Below are 19185 nucleotides of genomic sequence, written 5' to 3' on the forward strand. Positions count from 1 at the left end.
GCTCAATTTTTGGAAATGTTCCATGTGTGATTGAAAAGAATGTGTATTGCACAGCTGTTGGATATGTGTATTAGGTCAATTTTGTTAATTATATTACTCAAATCTTCTATCCTGACTCTCTGTTAATCTGTTCCATCAATTACTGAGAGAAGTGCATTAAAAATCTCTCATGTAATAATATATTTGGATTTCTTGTACTTCTGTCAGTTTTTGCTTTTTTATGTTTTGATGTTATGGCTATTATGGTCATACAGATTGAAAATTTTGTATCTTCCTGGTGAAGTGAACCATTTGTTATTTGAATCTCTTATTATTATGAAGTTGACCCTCTTGAGTTGAATAGTTTGGTTTTTTTTCTTTGGCCTGAAAGTCAGTCCCGTCCACCGTTTTCTTTTGGTTGGCATTTACACAGTGTGTCTGTTTCCATTCTTTTACTTTCAACTTTACTAAACCTTATGGGTTAGATGGGTCTTTTGTATATAGCATACAGGTGGATTTCGTTTTTTTGTCCAGTCTGAAAATCTCTTTTTTAACTGGACCGTGTTTACAATCAACATCTCGATTCATTTTATTTTACAAACACTTATGTGCCAGGCATTGTTCTCAGCACTTTCCAAACACTGAACATTTAATCCTCACACAAACAAGCATCTTAACGCCTTTTTCAAGGTGAGGAAACCAAGGTGCTGAGAGCTCAAGGAGCTTGTCCAAAGTCTGCACAGAAACAGGTGGGACCAGATGTGAACCCAGGGTGTCTGGAGGGCTTGGTATTTTAAATTTACCATCCTCCTTTGTGCTTTTGACTTGTCCTGCCTATTCGATACATTTTTTCTCTCCATTCTTGACTTTTTGGATTGATTATTCAAAAAAAGAAAACTAAGGGGACACTTTGGCCAAGCAGGGAGAGCAGTGGACTGGGACGTGCAGGGACAGTGGTTCAGGAAGACTTTTCCAGATCATGTCACTTCTGCTCAAAACCTTTTCTTTTCTGTTCCTCCTGCACAAAATGTAAGTCGCATGAGAACAGAGGTTTCAATGCAGAAATAGAAGTATAATGATGTACACCTGAAATTTATACAATGTTATAAACCAATGTTACTGCAATAAAGAAAAAATTAAAAAAAAAATACAAATGTCACTCCACTATGGCCAGTAGAAAAAAAAAAAAAAAAAGGAACAGAGGTTTCTGTATGTTTTGTTCACTGCTTTATCCTCAGTGCCTGGGATATTTCCTGTACACAGTAAATGCTCAATAAACAGTCGTTAAGTGAATGATTGAACGTGATTTGCCTCATTACCAGCAAGGGCTGCTGTGGGGGTTAAAAGGTTAACCAGGTTCCATGGCCACGACCCAAAAGGCAGAGAAATTTTTCTCCATGATTTTGGACAATTAGAGTCTGTCAACAACCTATAAAATGTCATTTCGGATACCTGAGTGGTAACTTCTTCCTCCTGTACAAAATATAACTGCTCACTTATTACGATGTTTAATTGATTTATACATTATAATTCCTTTTATATTTGGTTCTACAGGTACATAAAAAGTACAAAGACAAAACTTTAATAAAGTATATTTCTAACACAAGACTAGAACAAAGTTAATTATATGTGTTCCTATTTTTTATACATTGTTAGCAATGTTTATAAAATGACCTATTTTTCAGGAGTTGCTCTACCAGAGGTAAAAGAATAAAAATTACTTTTCTTTTGATGTACCCAAACAGTACTGCCTTACCAATTTTGTTTGTTTGTTTTTTGCATCACCAAATTTTAACCCCAGCTTCAATATAACTAAGTTTATGTAGGCTCACCATTTGGCCTATTTATAGAGCACAAAATCTCAAGTTATCTTTTAGAAAATCTCAAGTTCCAAACTCAAATAAAGGAACGATTCACCTAATTGACTCAGTGAGAATTTATAAGGTGAGAAACAATGAATAAAGTGGCTTTTCAATCAGTGTTATTAGCAAGTGTCCCCTGAGTGATGTGAAAGTGTTACAGGTTATCAATGTGGGAAGGGAAGACAAGCAAAAAGAGGTATGAGATCTTTTCTTACTTTTTTTTTTTTTTTTTTGCATGGGCACCAACCTACCACCCCTAGGATCCAACTTGCACAACAGCCCAGAAAACCGAGAGCCCCTGTGGTGGGGCCTGATGCAGAGCTTCTCCAGAGCAAGCAAACACTGACACTCCTAATGGCAGGTGGTGTGTATAATAAGACATAGTGAGACTTGTTTTCTAGACACCACCAATACACGCTATTAGAAGACAAGAAGGCCTGAGAACCTATGGAAGGCTGATTTTTGCTTATCGTCAAATAGAAAGAAAGGTACATTTCGGACTCAAAGCTAGAATGTAGGGCAAGGGAGAGGGTGGGGTTCATGCCACCTTCCTCTTCCTCGTTTGTACCAAAAAACTCACCCATACACTCAGGAAAAAAGAGATAACCAGATGTATTTTGTTCCCAAAACTCAGAATAAAACCTATTTATTAAAAGAAATCTCCCAGTCTGTAATAAAGCAATCCAGTAGACTATCTATGATGAAACATACGGCTGAAATAATTGCTTATCTTAAAGTCTACTTTAGGATTCCCCATCTTTCCGAACTGAACGCGAATTTCTTAAGGAGGCATATTGATCCCCTCTACCTTTGATCCATCTCCTTTTGAATCTCTTTATTTAATTCATCCACCTTCTGCTGTAGCTTTTTCCTTCTCTGCTCAGGTGGGAGGTTGCTGAAATCCTCTGGCGTGGCGCCCTGCAGATGCAAACACAAGTGAGCCAGAAAGCCTATGGTGCTCCTTGAAAAGAGATACCGAGTAAAAGCCTGCAGGAAGGATTCCCCAGACACCAGGGGGACAGACGTCTGCGTGTGCATTTTTGTGAAATAAATTAAGCTCTTTCCCACGACACCCAGCTGAGATGTGGAATCAATGCATGCAAACTGCAGAAGTCCCACAAACCATCTCCTATAGTCCATGGATGCCGGCCGAACCGCCTCCGAAAAGGCAGGGAGCCATGCGGCGGGGAGGAGAGAGGAAGAAATACCTCTGACTCCAGTGAGGATCAGTGAAAAACAAATTTTGAGACAGATTCTTCGCTTTACCGTCAGTGTCAGTGGCAACACGGAGGTTTTAAGGAAGTTGATGTTTTCTTCGTAAAAAACAGTGATAAGTGCCCCCATCAACTGTTTTGTGTCTAAAGCACTGCTTTTCCCCCCCTAGTCTGAGTATTCCTTCCCCTCTCTTCACACAGGCTGAGGCCAAAAGTTTCCATCTCCGTGAAGTGACAGATGGGACATCTAGTTCCTCAGAGAATGTGAGTGAAAAGGACATTAAAAAAAATACATCCTCCCCATCCCCCCACGCACTCTTTCCTCTGCTGCCTCTAAAAGCCAGGTTACTTCTTTTTGACATCTTTAGGGTAATCAGAAAATTCACATAAGTTGTGGTTATCAAGTGCTTTTACTTAAAGGAGGCTATTTTCATAAAGAATGAGAAATTTATTCAATACCCAGGGATAAGCCGGGGAGTTTAGAAAAGAGATTTTACTGTGGAACCAACTGAACAAAGGCAAGACTGGCTTGGGAGTGGGCAGAAAAGAAGGGCCCCGGAAAATGTCATTCCAAAATCGAGCTGAACTTGCCAAGCAGCTTTGGGAGCCTGTGACCTCAGTTCCTCGGCTGCTTATGATAAAATGCCAGGCTGCGGGACTGGAAGTGTGTGGTTCAGCAAATAGTTTACCACCAAGGCCACGCAAAGACCTTTCAGCTAATGCTCTCAAAGACTCGAGGGTGTGTGTGTGTGTGTGTGTGTGTGTGTGTGTGTGTGTGTGGGAGGAGATAAGACTTGAGCGAAACCAGAATAATGGCAGTGACTACTCCCTAACGCCAGACCAAGGAAGTTCAATTTGCCTCTAAGACTAAGATGAAGCAAAGCAATCTTCAATATAAAAATAAACCAGAGTTGTTTCTTCTTTGCCATATACTATTGTGCTATAATACCTGAAACTTAATTATGTGCTTTTTAATTTGCTCAATTCGATCACTCAGCCCAAAAGCTCAATATTTTGTTTTCATGTTGAACTTACAACAGATCAGCATGTTTTCTAGAATTGAGGTGTTTTTTTTTTTTTAATGCTGGAATGCAACAAAACACAGTGTAAGATACACTGTTCCAGAAGTGAGGAGATCTAGTAAGCGGTCATTGTTAATTCATTAACATTCATTGAGCCTTACCATGTGCTACGAGTCCAAAAGAACTTTCTACAATGATGGAAATGTCCTCATATCTGCACTGTCCAATACAGCAGCCACACATGGCTACTGAGCACTTGAAAAGTGGCTAGTGCAACTGTGGAACTGAAATTTAAAATTTTAGTTAATTTTAATTAAAATTTAAGTAGCCACATGTGGCTACCATCTTGGCCGACACAGGTCTAGACTGTGAACAGGTGTAAGATTTCCACTGGTGTGTGAAGAGCTGCAAAGAAATCTGTAAGTCAAACACACTGTCCTTATGACTTACAAATATAGATCCCCTAAACAACAAAAAAACGCAGCCCTGATTATTTACAAAATCGAAAACAATTAAATAATAAAGAAATGAATTCTCTTCACTTGATCAGGAGTTAGTCTAATTGACTAATGAGGTCCCTTTCAATAGATATTCTATGTTTCTGTGTTGTTATTTAAAAACTAATCTCAGCAACTATGCCTCAGACAAACTTCATGTTGCCACTGGAGATTCAGGTCAATAGCTTCTTCTAGATCCAAAGAAACTTAAGGTTTCTGGAAAGTACCTTAAAACATCATTTCGTCCCATTAGCCTTTTGAAGCTTGAATTCTTTCAAACAATACTCTGACCTATGATTCATTCTGCCACAAAGGAATTTTTATTTCTAGCTTTGAGTCAGAATAGATTTTCTGAAATCTTTGGAGTGGCCCAGTTTACAAAGAGACCGGCCATACCAGGTAGTGGAAGAGGGGGTCATACGCACAAAGGTATATTTTCAATGGCTGTGGCTCCAAGAGGTTCTTGTTTCACGCGCTACTGGAATCAAACACTTGCTCCCGAGCTGCTTCTTGAGTTTTATTATTTTTACACCCAAGCCATCTTTGTGCCACACTTTACTTCTTTATTAACTCAAAGTAATGGTATAAAACAACAATTCAGTACCAGGTTGGAAGCGGTTTGTATCTCAAACAGAAAGACTGCCTGATACTGTTATCTTTTGCTGCTAGCACCTCAGCAAAAGAACAAATAAAGGAAGAAAGAAACCCTGGCATCTGAGACACTCCCAGTTAATTGTTCCAATTTCTCCCAAATCCATACTGCTGATGAGCTCAGTTCATTTAAGCATCTGAATCTTTCCTTCCTGTAGAGACCTTAATCAAGGACTCTTCTCAGGATTTTATTTCACAATCTAAGAATGTTTAATTTAATAAAATATTCATTTTCTTTAGGGTTGGGTCAGATGCCAAATACTGAGTCAGGTTGAAAAAATTATGTATATATGACTATGTATATACTTGGCCACATACAAATGTATATATAAGGATAATCAGAAAATATTATCTTACCTTCTCAACAGCAGTACATAAAGCGCTGCTCTTATTCCTGGTTGAATTGTCACAGTTTATCATTGTTCATAATTTTAGGATAGTCTCAGCTGTGGTGTTTGAGAATACTATGTAACTGACACATATTTGGAGGACAATTATGGGTTATGTGGTTAAGAGTTTCTTTTAATAAATTTAATGATTAGTTTGACTGTTTACTAGGGCTGTACAATTAAGTAGAACGAGATAGAACACTAAGTCAATCATTGTAGAAAGATTTAGGGGGCTCTGTTCACTGTCCATAAAATCATCTTGTGATTGCTTGAATCAGCTACGCACAAGGCACCAACATATTTACATAGCACCTTAAAGATCTCACGGTTTTCAGTTCTCAAAGGCTACCTGAGATCCGAGTTTGAGACGAGCATCATTCCTGCTTGTCTCCCTCAGGTTCCCAGCGTTCTCCATCTGCTTCTATGGCTCCCAGGGAGGAGCACCTTTCAACTATTAAATTTACTTTTATTCAAAATGATCCAATAAACAAACTCCCCATATTTAATATTTATGTTCCTATTTAAAGTTTCTCAACATTTGTCATCCTCCTAAGGCCCCAGTAAAAAAGAAAACCAAATCATGAGTTAAGCGTTAATTTTCTTAGCAACTTGAAAAGATTAAGATCGCCTCAATTAGATTCGGGACCTTTGTTTTCCAAAGAAACACCAACACAAGCACACAGAGAGAAACACAAATCAGCAGTTAACTTTGAAGGTACGTTGCACATGGCATAGCACCCACAAAACACACACCCAAACCCCGATTAGATCCAGGACATGCATGGAATAATTGTGCTTACCAGCTTGAGAGAAAGCTTCAGGTAAAAATTGAAGGGGGAAAAAAAGAGAGAGAGAGAAACAACAACACATCAGAAGAAGAGGAACTTGGTCAGTTCCACCGTATTAACATACACATAAATTCACCTGCTGCTTTGTGAACATGACTTGTAGCGTATCTGTGCAAAAGTTCACAAGAGGGGCTATTTCTACCCAAATCGTTCTTTACTGCCATGTGGACAGGGCAAAGAATAAAGATAGAAAAGGAGAGTTTCTGTTTCCAGTTCTGTATTGGTCACATCAGCCTGGAAATAAACTAAGTTTGCAGTTGGTGACATATAATGATTATAAAAGAAAAAAATAATCATATAGGCTTTTGTTCACCAAATTTCCCATGGAAAGTTTTACACAGACTAAAAGAGTCAGAAAAGCAATTACTTGCCCAACATAACAAGTAATATTTTTATCTTAAGGAGATCTAATAAATACGAACATCAGCATTTCCTAAAGGTATTAAGGCAAACTCTCAAATTGATGAATGGGTAACCAAGGACTGAGACTGAAGGATGATGCTCCCTCCCACCCGTGCACTGCATACGACCTCCTGCTCCACAGAAGGCTCTCAGAGGCTTTCCATCAAGCTCTGAGCCCTTCCCACAGGGGTTATAGAGCATCTGGAGAGTTAACAGAATTTGCTGCTCTTGAAAGTTACCTTTAGGAAATAGATAGCCAACTGTCTCAATTACCAAGGGGTACACCTTGCTATGGATTTCCCGATAATTTATCAGGACATAGCAGCTGCAATTCTGCTGGGTCTGGAGAATAGAAAGGGATAGTGATTACTGGACCCAAGACAGATTAGAAGGCATCTCAAAATCAGAAAAAGAAACATGGTTCTTCCTTAACAGGTGAGCCATGTGCTATGGCCATAAAGCAGTATTTTGAGAGTTCAATGCATATTTATTTAGCTGTTATCAATCCTAAAAGTTCAGGCAACCGGTGGTAGGGTCCGAAACTACGTTGGAGACCAAGCACCAAAGAAAGTGCCCTTTGATTTTAAATTGGGAGAAGGGAGGGTGTTAAAAATTCCTTAACCAGATTTAACAAATCTTATTCTTAAGATTAACTCAAAGTGGACACTTCTTTGTAAATAGGCATTAAGCTTTTAAAGAAATTGTCCTCATGAGGAAAAAGACTTTTAAGGAAAGAAGTAGCAAGACAAAACTTTTGGGGAAAAAAAGTCTAGACAGTCCCATTCATGATGGCTCCCATGGAGGCAGTCTACACTAACTCCTCGAGCCCCTCCTGTGAACCTGAGCACAGATCTATTCATCACAGTTTGAGTTCCTGACAGACAACACTTATGGTGCACAGCAGAAAACTTTGCAGATATCTTCCCTACAAAGCACACTGCCATATACAGATGTTTCCTCGCACATGATCATCTAACTGTCGCTAACTCAAAGAAGGGACATTTGAACTCAGGACCCTATTTGCTTTCTATTCAGCTACTTTCGTTACTTAAAGTTATATATTCTTTCTTAAGCATTCCAAAACCAGAATTCTAACATCAAACTAATAGCATAGGAATGTTACCACCTCATAATAAAAACAAGTCATCAGGACTGAGAATAAATCCAAATAGAAAGGGGAAATAGCGAATTTTCAGACAAATCCAATTTTCTGAAGTGGACAGTGATGGGTAATCTACAAGAAGCACCATCATGTATATGGTATTCCTTTTAACGATTATAAACTGGTTTTTGGTCTTAAGTTGTAAGCCAGCCAGTTAGATCATTTAAAATCAGAAAGTGAATCATCTGCTAAGAGAATACTTTTATTTATTTATTTATTTAAAAATTTATTTTTTGTGAGGAAGATCAGCCCTGAGCTAACATCCATGCCAATCCTCCTCTTTTTGCTGAGGAAGACTGGCCCTGAGCTAACATCCGTGCCCACCTTCCTCCACTTTATGTGGGACTCCGCCTCAGCATGGCCTGACAAGCGGTGCGTCGGTGCGCGCCCGGGATCCGAACCCGGGCCGCCAGCAGCAGAGCACGCGCACTTAACCGCTATGCCACGGGACCGGCCCCAAGAGAACACTTTTAAAGGCTGCATTAAATGCATTGCGAGACACCTGAAGAACTAAAAAGCCGTCAGTTTCAGGCAACAGTTATGGAGCCTTGGGAGCCACAAGAGTCAATAACACATGAGGAACACAGAGCTAGCGAGTCCATGTGTTACTGGGCAGTCACAGGTACTAACCTCAAGTACAAAGAAAGGGGACAGCGAAAATAAATATGTAAGTCAATTGGTTAAGGTCCACGGAAAGTCATTTTACTACTCTATGACCCTGCTCACGCTTCTCTGATTTTTTTGGTTCTCCAAGCTTTATGAGATAACTCCCTTACGGATCCACCTGTTTCAGACGTGGATGTGGGAACTCATCTACACAACTGCCATCTGTATGAGTGTCATTCTCCTGTGACCACGCTCTGCAGCTGCGTTTTATAGATGAAATTCTGCTGCAAAATCACACCCAGTGACATCCCAGATGGCAGTCACAATCAATGAAAAGGGAAAAAACCAAAGTCAGCTCACTGACACTTTTTAGGAAGTTTATTGGGAAGCTTGGTTCCATTTCCCATGCAAGTTTTCCAGATGAAATAGCCTGTGGTTGAATTTATACAATTAGGCTTTTTCCGGTGTCCAGGTTTCTCAATCAAGAATGTCACGGCTCGGGTAGGAGCATGACAGAGCATATGCGGGTCCCCAGTCTTGGTGATATCAATGGGGTTAGTGCCTGTGCCATGACCGTATGACCTGGCCGTCACAGGTGAACTTACAACATAGTCCCTAGCTTCAAAAGCATACGTGGGTTTCCCTATCGTCCTCTTCATGAGTTCTTTGTGAAAACAGAAAGACTGAGTCTGCCAATAATCAGCAAGAGAACAAGATACAGTAAATAAAATTAAAGTAACCACAAGATTGTAACATCTGACAAACAATTGGTAAGGATTTTCAAAAATCTTTTGATCAACTTTGACAGTATTTTTCCACGCAATGAACTCTAAAACATGGGAAAAATATGCCCATAATTAGATTTAGATTTGCTCAGACCAGAAAAAGAAATCTTAATTTAAGACAGTAAAATTACTTTATAGACTGCAAATTAAGAACATACTATATAGTCTCATTTTTCTTTGACTTATGTAAAGATGAAATAATGGTTAATAATGCTCAGGTGGCATACTTTAAAGACGTTCAATGAAATAAAATTTTCTTACAAATGTCAACGATTTAGAGCAAGAAAATTTTATCCTGTTTAATTATTTAGAAACAAAATCAGTTATGCTAAGAAATATGTGCACAAGATTTATACATTCTGAAAACAGAAACAAATTATTGAAATCTGGATCTGAAAGCTGCAAAACATGATAAATTAAAAGAAATATTAAAATCACAGATCTGTTATTTTCCTAGGACACTTTTCCTATCTTTGGCACAATAGTGTTAAAGTTACAAAGTAGAAGAATTGAAATAGTAGCAAGGGCTGTATCATTTTAGTCATGGATCTTGTAAACCATGTACCTTCCATGTTGAGAGTATTTTAAAATCAAATTTATTTCTCCAAATTTCATTTTTTTTTTTGAAATTCCTAATCTTACTTCTATGATGTATTTCCTTTTTCTTACTTTTTTTTTCCACTGTTACTTCCTGGAGGAAGGGACATGAATTCTGACCTTCACTAAGAACAGACTGACCAAAAATGAGGGAAGCAAAAATATGTTTCCACTTATTTACTAATGCTTCTAGTGTGTGTATGTGTGTGCGCATTTGCTGTCAAGAAAACACACTCATCGTTTAGGAAAAATTTTTTAACAGAGGTTTGCTGAGCACAGGTTTGAGGAGTAAGAAATAAAATTCATTTTGCTAATTATGTTTAAAAAAAGGAGTTTCCTTTAAATCATCAAAATAACCCATTTCCCATTTCACTGTTTTTTGTTTTTGAGTATTATATTTTTCCTAGCCATCTTTTTCTTACACTTATTGATTACTGACATTCTTTGGTCTTTTCGTGAACATTTGGAGAACACCATGCAACACCACTCAGATTCAGAACAACAGACTGTGTGACGTTGAGAGCAGAATGGAATAGATACAGACACAAATGGTAAAAAATCATGAATCAACATACTTCATCGTGAGAGTCCAAAAGACAAAGCAAACGTATTTATTATAAATATAATAAATGAGTGCTCCATAAAGGTTTTGGAAGTGGCAGAGATGGGTTAACTGATTTACAGTTAATGTAAAACATTATAGTCTAGCAAAAATACCCTGGTCATATGCTGGAAATTCTTCAATGAACAACAAGTGGAGATGGATGGCGAGTTCTAGAAGTCAGCATAATTGAGCCAGGAATTGAATCTAATTACAGAGCTCAACACGATCCATCATCCACTTTTGAAGCTATACCCTGCCTTCAAACAATGGCTCTCTTGAAATCTTTAGGAAATGAAATTTCTAATTCTTAACCTGATATACTGGGTAACCTTAAAACAAGATAATTCCACCCACTGTACTCTTTGCATAAAACTTTGAGATTCCCTTATTAAAGGAACTCTGCATATAAAGAAATGGTTTTTTTTTTTGTCTCTTGTTTTAAAAGGTAACAACTTAGTATCTATTATACATTCACATTCTTTTTTCCACAGCGGAAGGAAGGAGTACAAATTGTTTGTACAAGAACACGTCCGTCCCACTGCAATTGTATTGCAGCCCTCATAGCACAGGATAAAAGACGACCTCACTGGATATGCCAACGCACTAATGTTTGTTTCCTCTTCATTGCTACACTTCATTATTCATTATAAAGAAGATTTGAGGTTGGCTTAGACTAGACTGACAACTTAGATTTATTCGGGAGACTACAAATTACTTTATTCCAGCCTTTTTCTATAAACCAAACTGGTGTCTACTCCGGGTTGCTGGATCAATTCCACAAAACCCAGTGATTCAAGCACACGCAGTCTTAGTTAAAATGGCAAGCCTGGGTCTGAATAACATCCACTTATGAGTCAATCAAATTGTAACAGGGTCTCCGCGAATGCGGATGTCACAGAATCTCTGACTATAAGCACGCTCCCTGGCTTTAAATCCCGGCTCAACATCTTCCTAACTTCATCTTTTTATGCGTCCATTTTCTTATCAGTAAAATACGGAACTCTTAGTACCTAGGCTTCTTAGGGTGGTTGAAAAAAGTAAATGAGCACATAGAACAGAGTCTGGTGTATAATAAGCACTCAATAAATGTCAGTGGCTATTATTATTTCATCATTTAAAGATAAATACTGCATTAGGCCTTTTGCAGTCAGATATTTGATCAACATCTTATAAGTTCACCAAAATAGCTAAAGAAACCACCGTAACCCGTGATGTTTCCCCTTTGAACCCTGAGACAGCTCAGAGAGAAGTATCTTCATTACACTCACGCTGTTTCCGTATTTATCAAGCAAACATTTTCTGACTACACAGTAACTTCCAATTCCTCATCTCACACGTTGCTGGCTTAAGAAACTGAATCAAAGTCTCCTTTTTTGGTAAAATCAAAGTGAAATATTAATGACTTTGATGTTTTAAAAGGGAAGTGGAGAAAGTCCTTCCAAAATGTACCAAAGACAAAAAGAACTCTGGGCTGGCTGGCTCTCTGTCTCTTTCCATCCATTCTGCTTCTTTCCTTCTTTCCTCCTCTTTCTGTCGTTCCTCTTTCTAGCGACAATGAATCCTAGGTTCTTATTGTTGTATGTTATGGGAAAACACAATGGAGTCATTCACAAACAAAATAAGTTATGCAGACCAAAACATGCAACCAAAGCGCACGAGAGAGACAGGACTCCAGAGCAAGACTTACCCCACGCTTTAGGCTCCTGAAGCAGTGGATTTTGGGTTTGGAGGTCATGAACTCGTTGAAGCGATGGGAGAGGGGTTCCTTTTGCTGCTTGGGAGACTGGGGGCCGTTGGGAACAGCAGAGGGTGAGGCAGAGGCAGGGGGAGGAGGGGGAGGCTGATGGGGGGATGTTAAAAGGGACATAAGCTACGCGTAAGAGATGGAGCAGTGACAGAGTAAAAATCAGAAACAAGAAGATAAGACACAAACAAAAATAAGCATCAAATCATATTTGAAACCCAAAGCAAGTCAAACACAAACAATTAAATATTTAGGCCATGGTCCAAAAGAAAACATGGAGAATATGTTAAATGAAGAACATGATGAAGGTGGGACTTTCAGTAAGTAATGCAACACAAGAACAGCAAGAAATATTCGACAAGAAGCTCATGCAGACTTTTACATGCAAACTACAGTTCTAATTAGTTACTGGAAACCAGTTCAAGCCAGAAGGGTGAATACTTCTAAACTGCCTAAACTAACACAGCTGGATGGGAGAAAATGAAAGACCTTAAATGCTAAGATTGTGAAAACAGCAAGACAGTCTTTTAAAATTAAATAGTAAATTATTCTAAGGTTAAAGCAGTAATGTTGCCTTGATCGTATTTTATGCCCAGGTTAATGCTGTCATGCACCTATGTGTCACACTCTAAAAAGAAAACGAAAAATGTTCATGGGTACACGTGTTAACATGAATTCAAAACCAAGTTATTAACCCATGGAAACAACTTCAATTAGATAGGCTGATAAATTGTTATAGAAATTTTGCGCAATATCCCTTCTCCCAGCCGAGGCAACCAGCAGCCTAGGAGACTTAGGAGTGAAAGGTGTGATGCAGCATGGCCGAGCAGTCAGTAATCTGTTAGTGTGGGTGACACGGTACGGGTGATAATGCATCTGAAATAAGACAGATGGCCATGGCCAAGGTACCACCACCAAGGAGAAATACTGTTTTCAAATAAAATCTCATACTAGCTTTTCTTTGCATTCAGGTTTAAAATCTTAGGTTTTTTAAGACTAAAAGATAAAGTCAAAAATCTCCACACTTTATAAAAACTCATTTCACACTGGGTCCAACCATCAGTACCTTATTTTTTTTGATGAACGGCCATAACTTTCCTTTGGATTTGCCACCAAATTTGAGCTCTGGTTTGCCTTCTCCTCTGGAATTCGAAAGGCTGTTATCAGAGACCGTGCGCTTCATTGGCTGAGTGTAATCCTCAAATTCCACGTCTCCGGGAGGCTCAAACCCTGACTTATAAGCTTCTATTACCAGCTGTGAATCCTGAAATTACACCCAATCACACACAAATACGTTCAAATACATACAAACACTTTTTACACAATGAATTATGACGACCTCATACAGATGATATCCTAAAGAAGTTATATCGATTAATAATAGATTGTGTCTAGTAATATTTTTATCACTAGAAAGAATAAGTATAATTTGTAAAGCTATATGTCTAGTTGAGATTTGAAGATACTTTCAATAGCCATTTTTTGACATTTGGAGAAACAAATATTAATTAAGAATGACTTTGCTAAAAGCAGAAAAATTGGACCATTATTATGCAATTCTCCTGAAAAATATGGAAATACAAAAATTCTAGTTCTCATGAGAAGTTCTTATAACAATGTAGCATATACACAAAGTCAAAGCAGAGAGTAGACAATCTCTCCAATTTCCTTGGTTCATTGTGGTTCAAAGACACTGATTTATTGTATAATTTTTCTTTGTGCATATATGTGTTCACAGTCCTCCACTAGAATGTAAGCTCTCTTCTGCTTTTCCTCTACTGGATCCCTAGCACCTAGACAGTGCCCAGCGACAATGGTGTGCAATAGCGTTTGCTGAATGAATCAATGAACTGAATGCCTAGTCTATGGTGTACACTCTGCTGGGATCTTTGGGTTCACCGTCTTCTCAGGGTCAGGTAGTAGAGACAAATGTGTAAGGAAATTACAACCACAGTGTCTCAGATAGATAGATCTACAGATAAAGTATTATATACATAGTATATATAAAGTGTTATATAATAACATTCTAACTCAATGATCATCTGACTAAAATAAACTATTAGAGAAGACAATTTGGATAGATCTCATCTTCTTAATGAGCCCACATTTTAATTTGCTGTAGCTATTTCAGCTAATACATAATGTGTAGGTGTGCCATAGACTGCCAATTGTCTTCCAATAGCCAATCACCCTTCCTTCTTAGTATCAGGAACCCTGATTTTAAGTTGGGCCCATTGCCACCCAGCTAAAAGGCTTCACTCTCCAGCCTTCTGTACAGCAGGAGGTGGCCACCTGAGTACGTTTTGACCTCTGAGATCTCTGAGAGGTACACAAAAGTACAGTGTGCAATTTTAGGAAGCCTCTTTAAAGGGGTGGCATGGGCCATTCTCTATATTCTGCTCTCTGGAATTTGGATATGATGGCTGGAGCTCCAGAAGCCATACTGAGTTTGAATGTCACATCATCAAAAGCTGTGAATTGGGAGGAGCCTGGGTCCATGAGGACTTATGGGCCATCCGCCCATGCCACTGCTGGACCCTCTGCCTGTGGATATCTTTTACGTGAGAGGAAAAAGAAATCGCCTTGTTTAAGACACTATTGTTCTTGTCATATGAAGTCAAACCTCTACCAGCAGATTCTGTTCACACTTCTAAGTGTGCTGGCGACTACACTGATTTATTCTAGTGAAAACATGATCATTTGATATATAGTCGTGAGCCATGTAACGACGTTTTGGTCAACGATGAACTGACTTAGAATAGTCCCTTGGATTTAGCATCAGAAATGTCACAGGTGAACAAGAATTATCAGTGATATAATGGAAACAAGGCTTCCAGAATGGGAGAAATATCCTATAAATCTAGCGGGCTCACAATTTCCCAGCTAAAACTGATAAAGAGAAACCATCATTCGGACATAATCTTGTGAAATTGTAAAATTTCATGAAAAAAGAAATTTCTAAGCGTCTAATACAAGAAATTAAAATCAGCCTTGTTTCAGGTTTTAATCAATGCCAGAAGTCAATGAAGCTAAAAGAAAAGTCAAGACGCCCATAGAGGTAACCTCACTTTTGAAGGTTTACCTTATAAACCCCACTATTACACAGTAATTTACTGGTGACTAAAATTTTAAATAGGGTGATCAGATAGTCACTGAGACTATTTCTTGATTTTCTTGTTTGAGCTAGGCATTTATAACCACCAAAAGACTTTGACCAAACTCAAGATGCAGAGACGTACAGAACTGACAAATCAATGGTGATAAGAAAATGGGACGGGTACTCATAACATGGAGAAACTTGACTGCATGGATGTATGACCGGTCATACATCTCTAAACCAAGAAACAATTTCAGCCAGAGGCCTGTCTCTCTTTTGAGATGTGTAAAAGAGATAAAGAAAACATCAACTAATGAAATTTTCAATTCAGAAAAAGGACGGTTTGATCACTTCTGAAAACGTTGGCATAATGTAGTTTTGGGGGGAAGCACCAATAATTCAGAAGCATCAATAATTTTTCCCCAAAAAGGTAGCTAAAATCACTGAAGAAGGAGGCGCTAGGCAAATAGGTATTAATAAAGATCAAGGAGACCTAAAATGAAAACAAAACAAAAAAACCCACACCGCTATCTTAGAACTATCCCTCCTACAAATACTTACCATTTAACACATTTGAAAGTATTTGTGCACACTGGACCAACAAAAGCTTTCTACACAGATGGCTTTAAATGTTAATACACATCAAATGTTCTTAGAGCAATGGAGAATCTTTCTGCATGCTAAGATCTATTCACAAGAAAAAGACAGCTTCAATCCCTTCCCTGGACTCATATTTTAAGATGCTCCTATGACACAGAATACTTATGGCATACTTTTTATGTTAAAAATCTGGTTTGGAAATTAATAAAGGTTTGTAAAAGCCTATTCTGGTGTTCTAGTTGATATTTTTGCTGAGGGAAATAGACTTCTAGGAAAGGAATCCAAAGGGATAACACTGGCTCTAAAGCAGTGCTCTCAATCAGAGAGGATTTTTCCCTGCCGGTGACACTGGGCAATGTCTCAAGATACTTTTGATTGTCACAACTGGGGGAGGGGTGCTACTGGTATCTAGTGGGATGCTGCTAAACATCCTACAGTGCTCAGGACAGGCCTCTCCAGTAAAGAATTATCTGGCCCAAAATGTCAAAAATGCCCTCAAGAATCAGCTCCCAATTTGAAAGGTTACTCAGCCAACTTATAAGAAAACACTTCAATTTAATTCTGCAATGTCTCAGACAGCTTACCACTTATATGTGTTTTCTGCAAAAGGAATTTGAGAGCTAAACTCAAAACACAGAAGGCTTAATAAAAAAACCTCTCAAATGGTGTTGCTACTGTTGAAAAGTACTTGTGACCATGGGAAGCAATTATCTATCACGAGATGATTAAATGAGGTCACCATGGAAGGGGGAGGAGAAACAACGGAACCACAAACACTAAGTTGTAAATTAAGTCCAAACTGCAATACTTACATTTTTCTGATCAATTGAGTTGGCCGCCTTTACTATCTCATCCAAGCATTTCCCAATGATTGGAATCACCTGCCGATCAACCTCGGCGTATGTCTTCATTGACTCTCCAACTCTCACTATCCTCCTCTCCTCCATCTCTTGTATTTTCTGCAATATTAGATTTTGTATAAAATTAATTTGGTCCACCGTTATTTAAGGAAGTTGTCTTCTGGTAGCACTGTTACCTCTAATCAATTCTCTAGGAGTTGTATAGGCCTATCAATAGGGTTTGAGTTAGAGGAACTGTAGCTTGATTGTGCCTCTACATGAGCCAGCTGTACCCATATTTTCTGAATTGTTAGGTGGTCCAAATGTATACTTTACACAACTCCATTCCAATTTCAGTAAGAACTCCAAACTCAAGGAGTTTCTTGAACACCATTTGGTGATATGTTTCAAACATTTCCTCCATCTTTGACCCACTACTTTACCCTTTACCAAAAGCATAGTATCCGGTTAACTGTCTCACCAACACAGGCTGAGATGTGACTAGTGAACCTTCCCTCTACAAGTTGGAGGTTCTTGTTTGCTGTGTGTGTAGATACTAAGAAGCAAATATTTATTATTTTTTTCTACAACTGGACTTGAAGTTGTAAAAGATTCCCAAAGTGGGAGAATACAAATATCTTTTCTCATACCATTTTTGACAACCTAAAGTAGCCAAAAGCAAAACGATTCAAAGGAAAGAACTGTCATCTGTTTGAATCCTACAACTGTATGAATGCTGCTTTGACTCCTAAAGTTAAGGTGTAACCAAAATGGTCCTTTTAGCAAGAAGAGCATTAATCTAAGAATTACACTTTTAAGATGGGCAGAAAATGACTGGGGGAGCAAGCCAAGGAAGTTTGCAAAGGCTACTGATTAACTTTGAGATTAATACTGCATTTCATCTTATTGCTAGTCAATGCTTCATCTAGATGCTTTAAAAAATGATTTGAGTTAGTGGATATTTAGAATTATACAAACACTTGGAATATAAGCCCAGCAATCATGATTTAGAAGCAACGTGTTTCTAAGCAAAGCACATAGAAAATCTGAGAGATCTGGATCACTTACCTGAAAGATGTTGGGAAGGTGAGTGTGGTAATATTCATGCTGCTCGTGGTTGAATTTCTGAAGAAATGACGAGTAATCTGCTTTGCTGTCCTCTGCCATTTGGTGACGCATTTGAGCCTGTTGCCGTGCCTTAGGGCAAAAAATGAGAATACCCTAGTTTATACATGATAAAGAAAAGCCTAGAACAGCAAACTGGAGGGACTGGGGGGGTCAATTTACCCAGAATGTGTTGTATTTAGCAGGTGCTATTTTTAAAAAATTGTTTAGAATTTGAATTTACTTGAGGTAAAGATGTGCATCCTAATTTGTCACAAACCCCACCATTCTCTACTGTCTTCTGTTGGTACTACTTTTAGTTTAACACAAGTGCCATCATTCTTTATTGTCTGTACTTGGCCTAGTTCACATATTTATGTTACCTGGCTGGCCCACATGGCAACCTCTGCTCATTTTTTTTTTTTTTGAGGAGGGGATGGGGGAATCCATAAATTTTTTAATCCAATTCTCAATGCAGTTCATGAACTAAAAAGGCATATGAACCACTGATCTAAACGGACTTTTCTAAAACTCTCCACTACTCTTATTTTTAGCATATACTTTAAAGAAGCAGTAAGCATGGCACCCTCTTTGTGCTTTTTATATTTTTGGTGTGCCACCTTGTGTTTTACTGCATTGCTTTTCTCCTAAATAATAATAAAATTCACAAATTTGTTTCTCTCTTCTAATTCATATTTTGGTTAATCACACACCTACAAGAAAGGGGCAATTGTTGACAAGTTGCAGAATCGATTTTAAAGCTCAAACAAGCACGTCTGTAAACTCTCAAATCATCCACAAATACGAGAGATTGTCATGCTGGTTAACACCTCCTTAGAGTCATCCGGCACGTTTGAGGTGCCTTGATAAATATTATCTCATGAATCTAACACAATCTGAGGTCCACGCAGGGTAAGAACTGCCCCCTGCCAGGTGAAGAGATGGCTTGGCCTATAGGTGACGTGGCAAACTCACCACACGGAGCCAAAAACACAACAGGAAAAGGGCCGTGTTCCAACATAACCAAGGCAACTTTTTGTTTGTTTTTTGTTTTGTTTTACTGAGCCTAATAAGTTTACTGAGTTTTAAGAGAGAACATAGTAACATTCAAATGTAAACAGGAGAAGAAATGCTGGAGAAGTTTGTCTCACTTTCTGCCCAATCACCGGTACATCTACTATCG

General features: G+C 38.4%; 1 protein-coding gene across 12 annotated transcripts in view; it reads right to left on the reverse strand.

Annotated features, from left to right (window-relative positions):
* Positions 1-19185, reverse strand: part of FNBP1 (formin binding protein 1) — a 125915-nt gene that overhangs the window by 13718 nt on the left and 93012 nt on the right. For 3 of the 12 annotated variants that reach the window (XM_058524275.1, XM_058524273.1, XM_058524274.1), the window contains exons 7-12: positions 17967-18095; positions 16872-17018; positions 13429-13626; positions 12306-12488; positions 6415-6429; positions 2650-2759 (exon numbers count right to left, since the gene is read on the reverse strand). In XM_058524275.1, coding sequence (XP_058380258.1) covers positions 2650-2759; positions 6415-6429; positions 12306-12488; positions 13429-13626; positions 16872-17018; positions 17967-18095 — 782 coding nt within the window. The remainder of the gene's footprint in view (positions 1-2649; positions 2760-6414; positions 6430-12305; positions 12489-13428; positions 13627-16871; positions 17019-17966; positions 18096-19185) is intronic. The other 9 variants (XM_058524278.1, XM_058524279.1, XM_058524280.1 and 6 more) reach the window with 5 other exon arrangements.

This window comes from Diceros bicornis, chromosome 28 (genome assembly GCF_020826845.1).
Source record: "Diceros bicornis minor isolate mBicDic1 chromosome 28, mDicBic1.mat.cur, whole genome shotgun sequence".
NCBI classification, from domain to species: domain Eukaryota; kingdom Metazoa; phylum Chordata; class Mammalia; order Perissodactyla; family Rhinocerotidae; genus Diceros; species Diceros bicornis.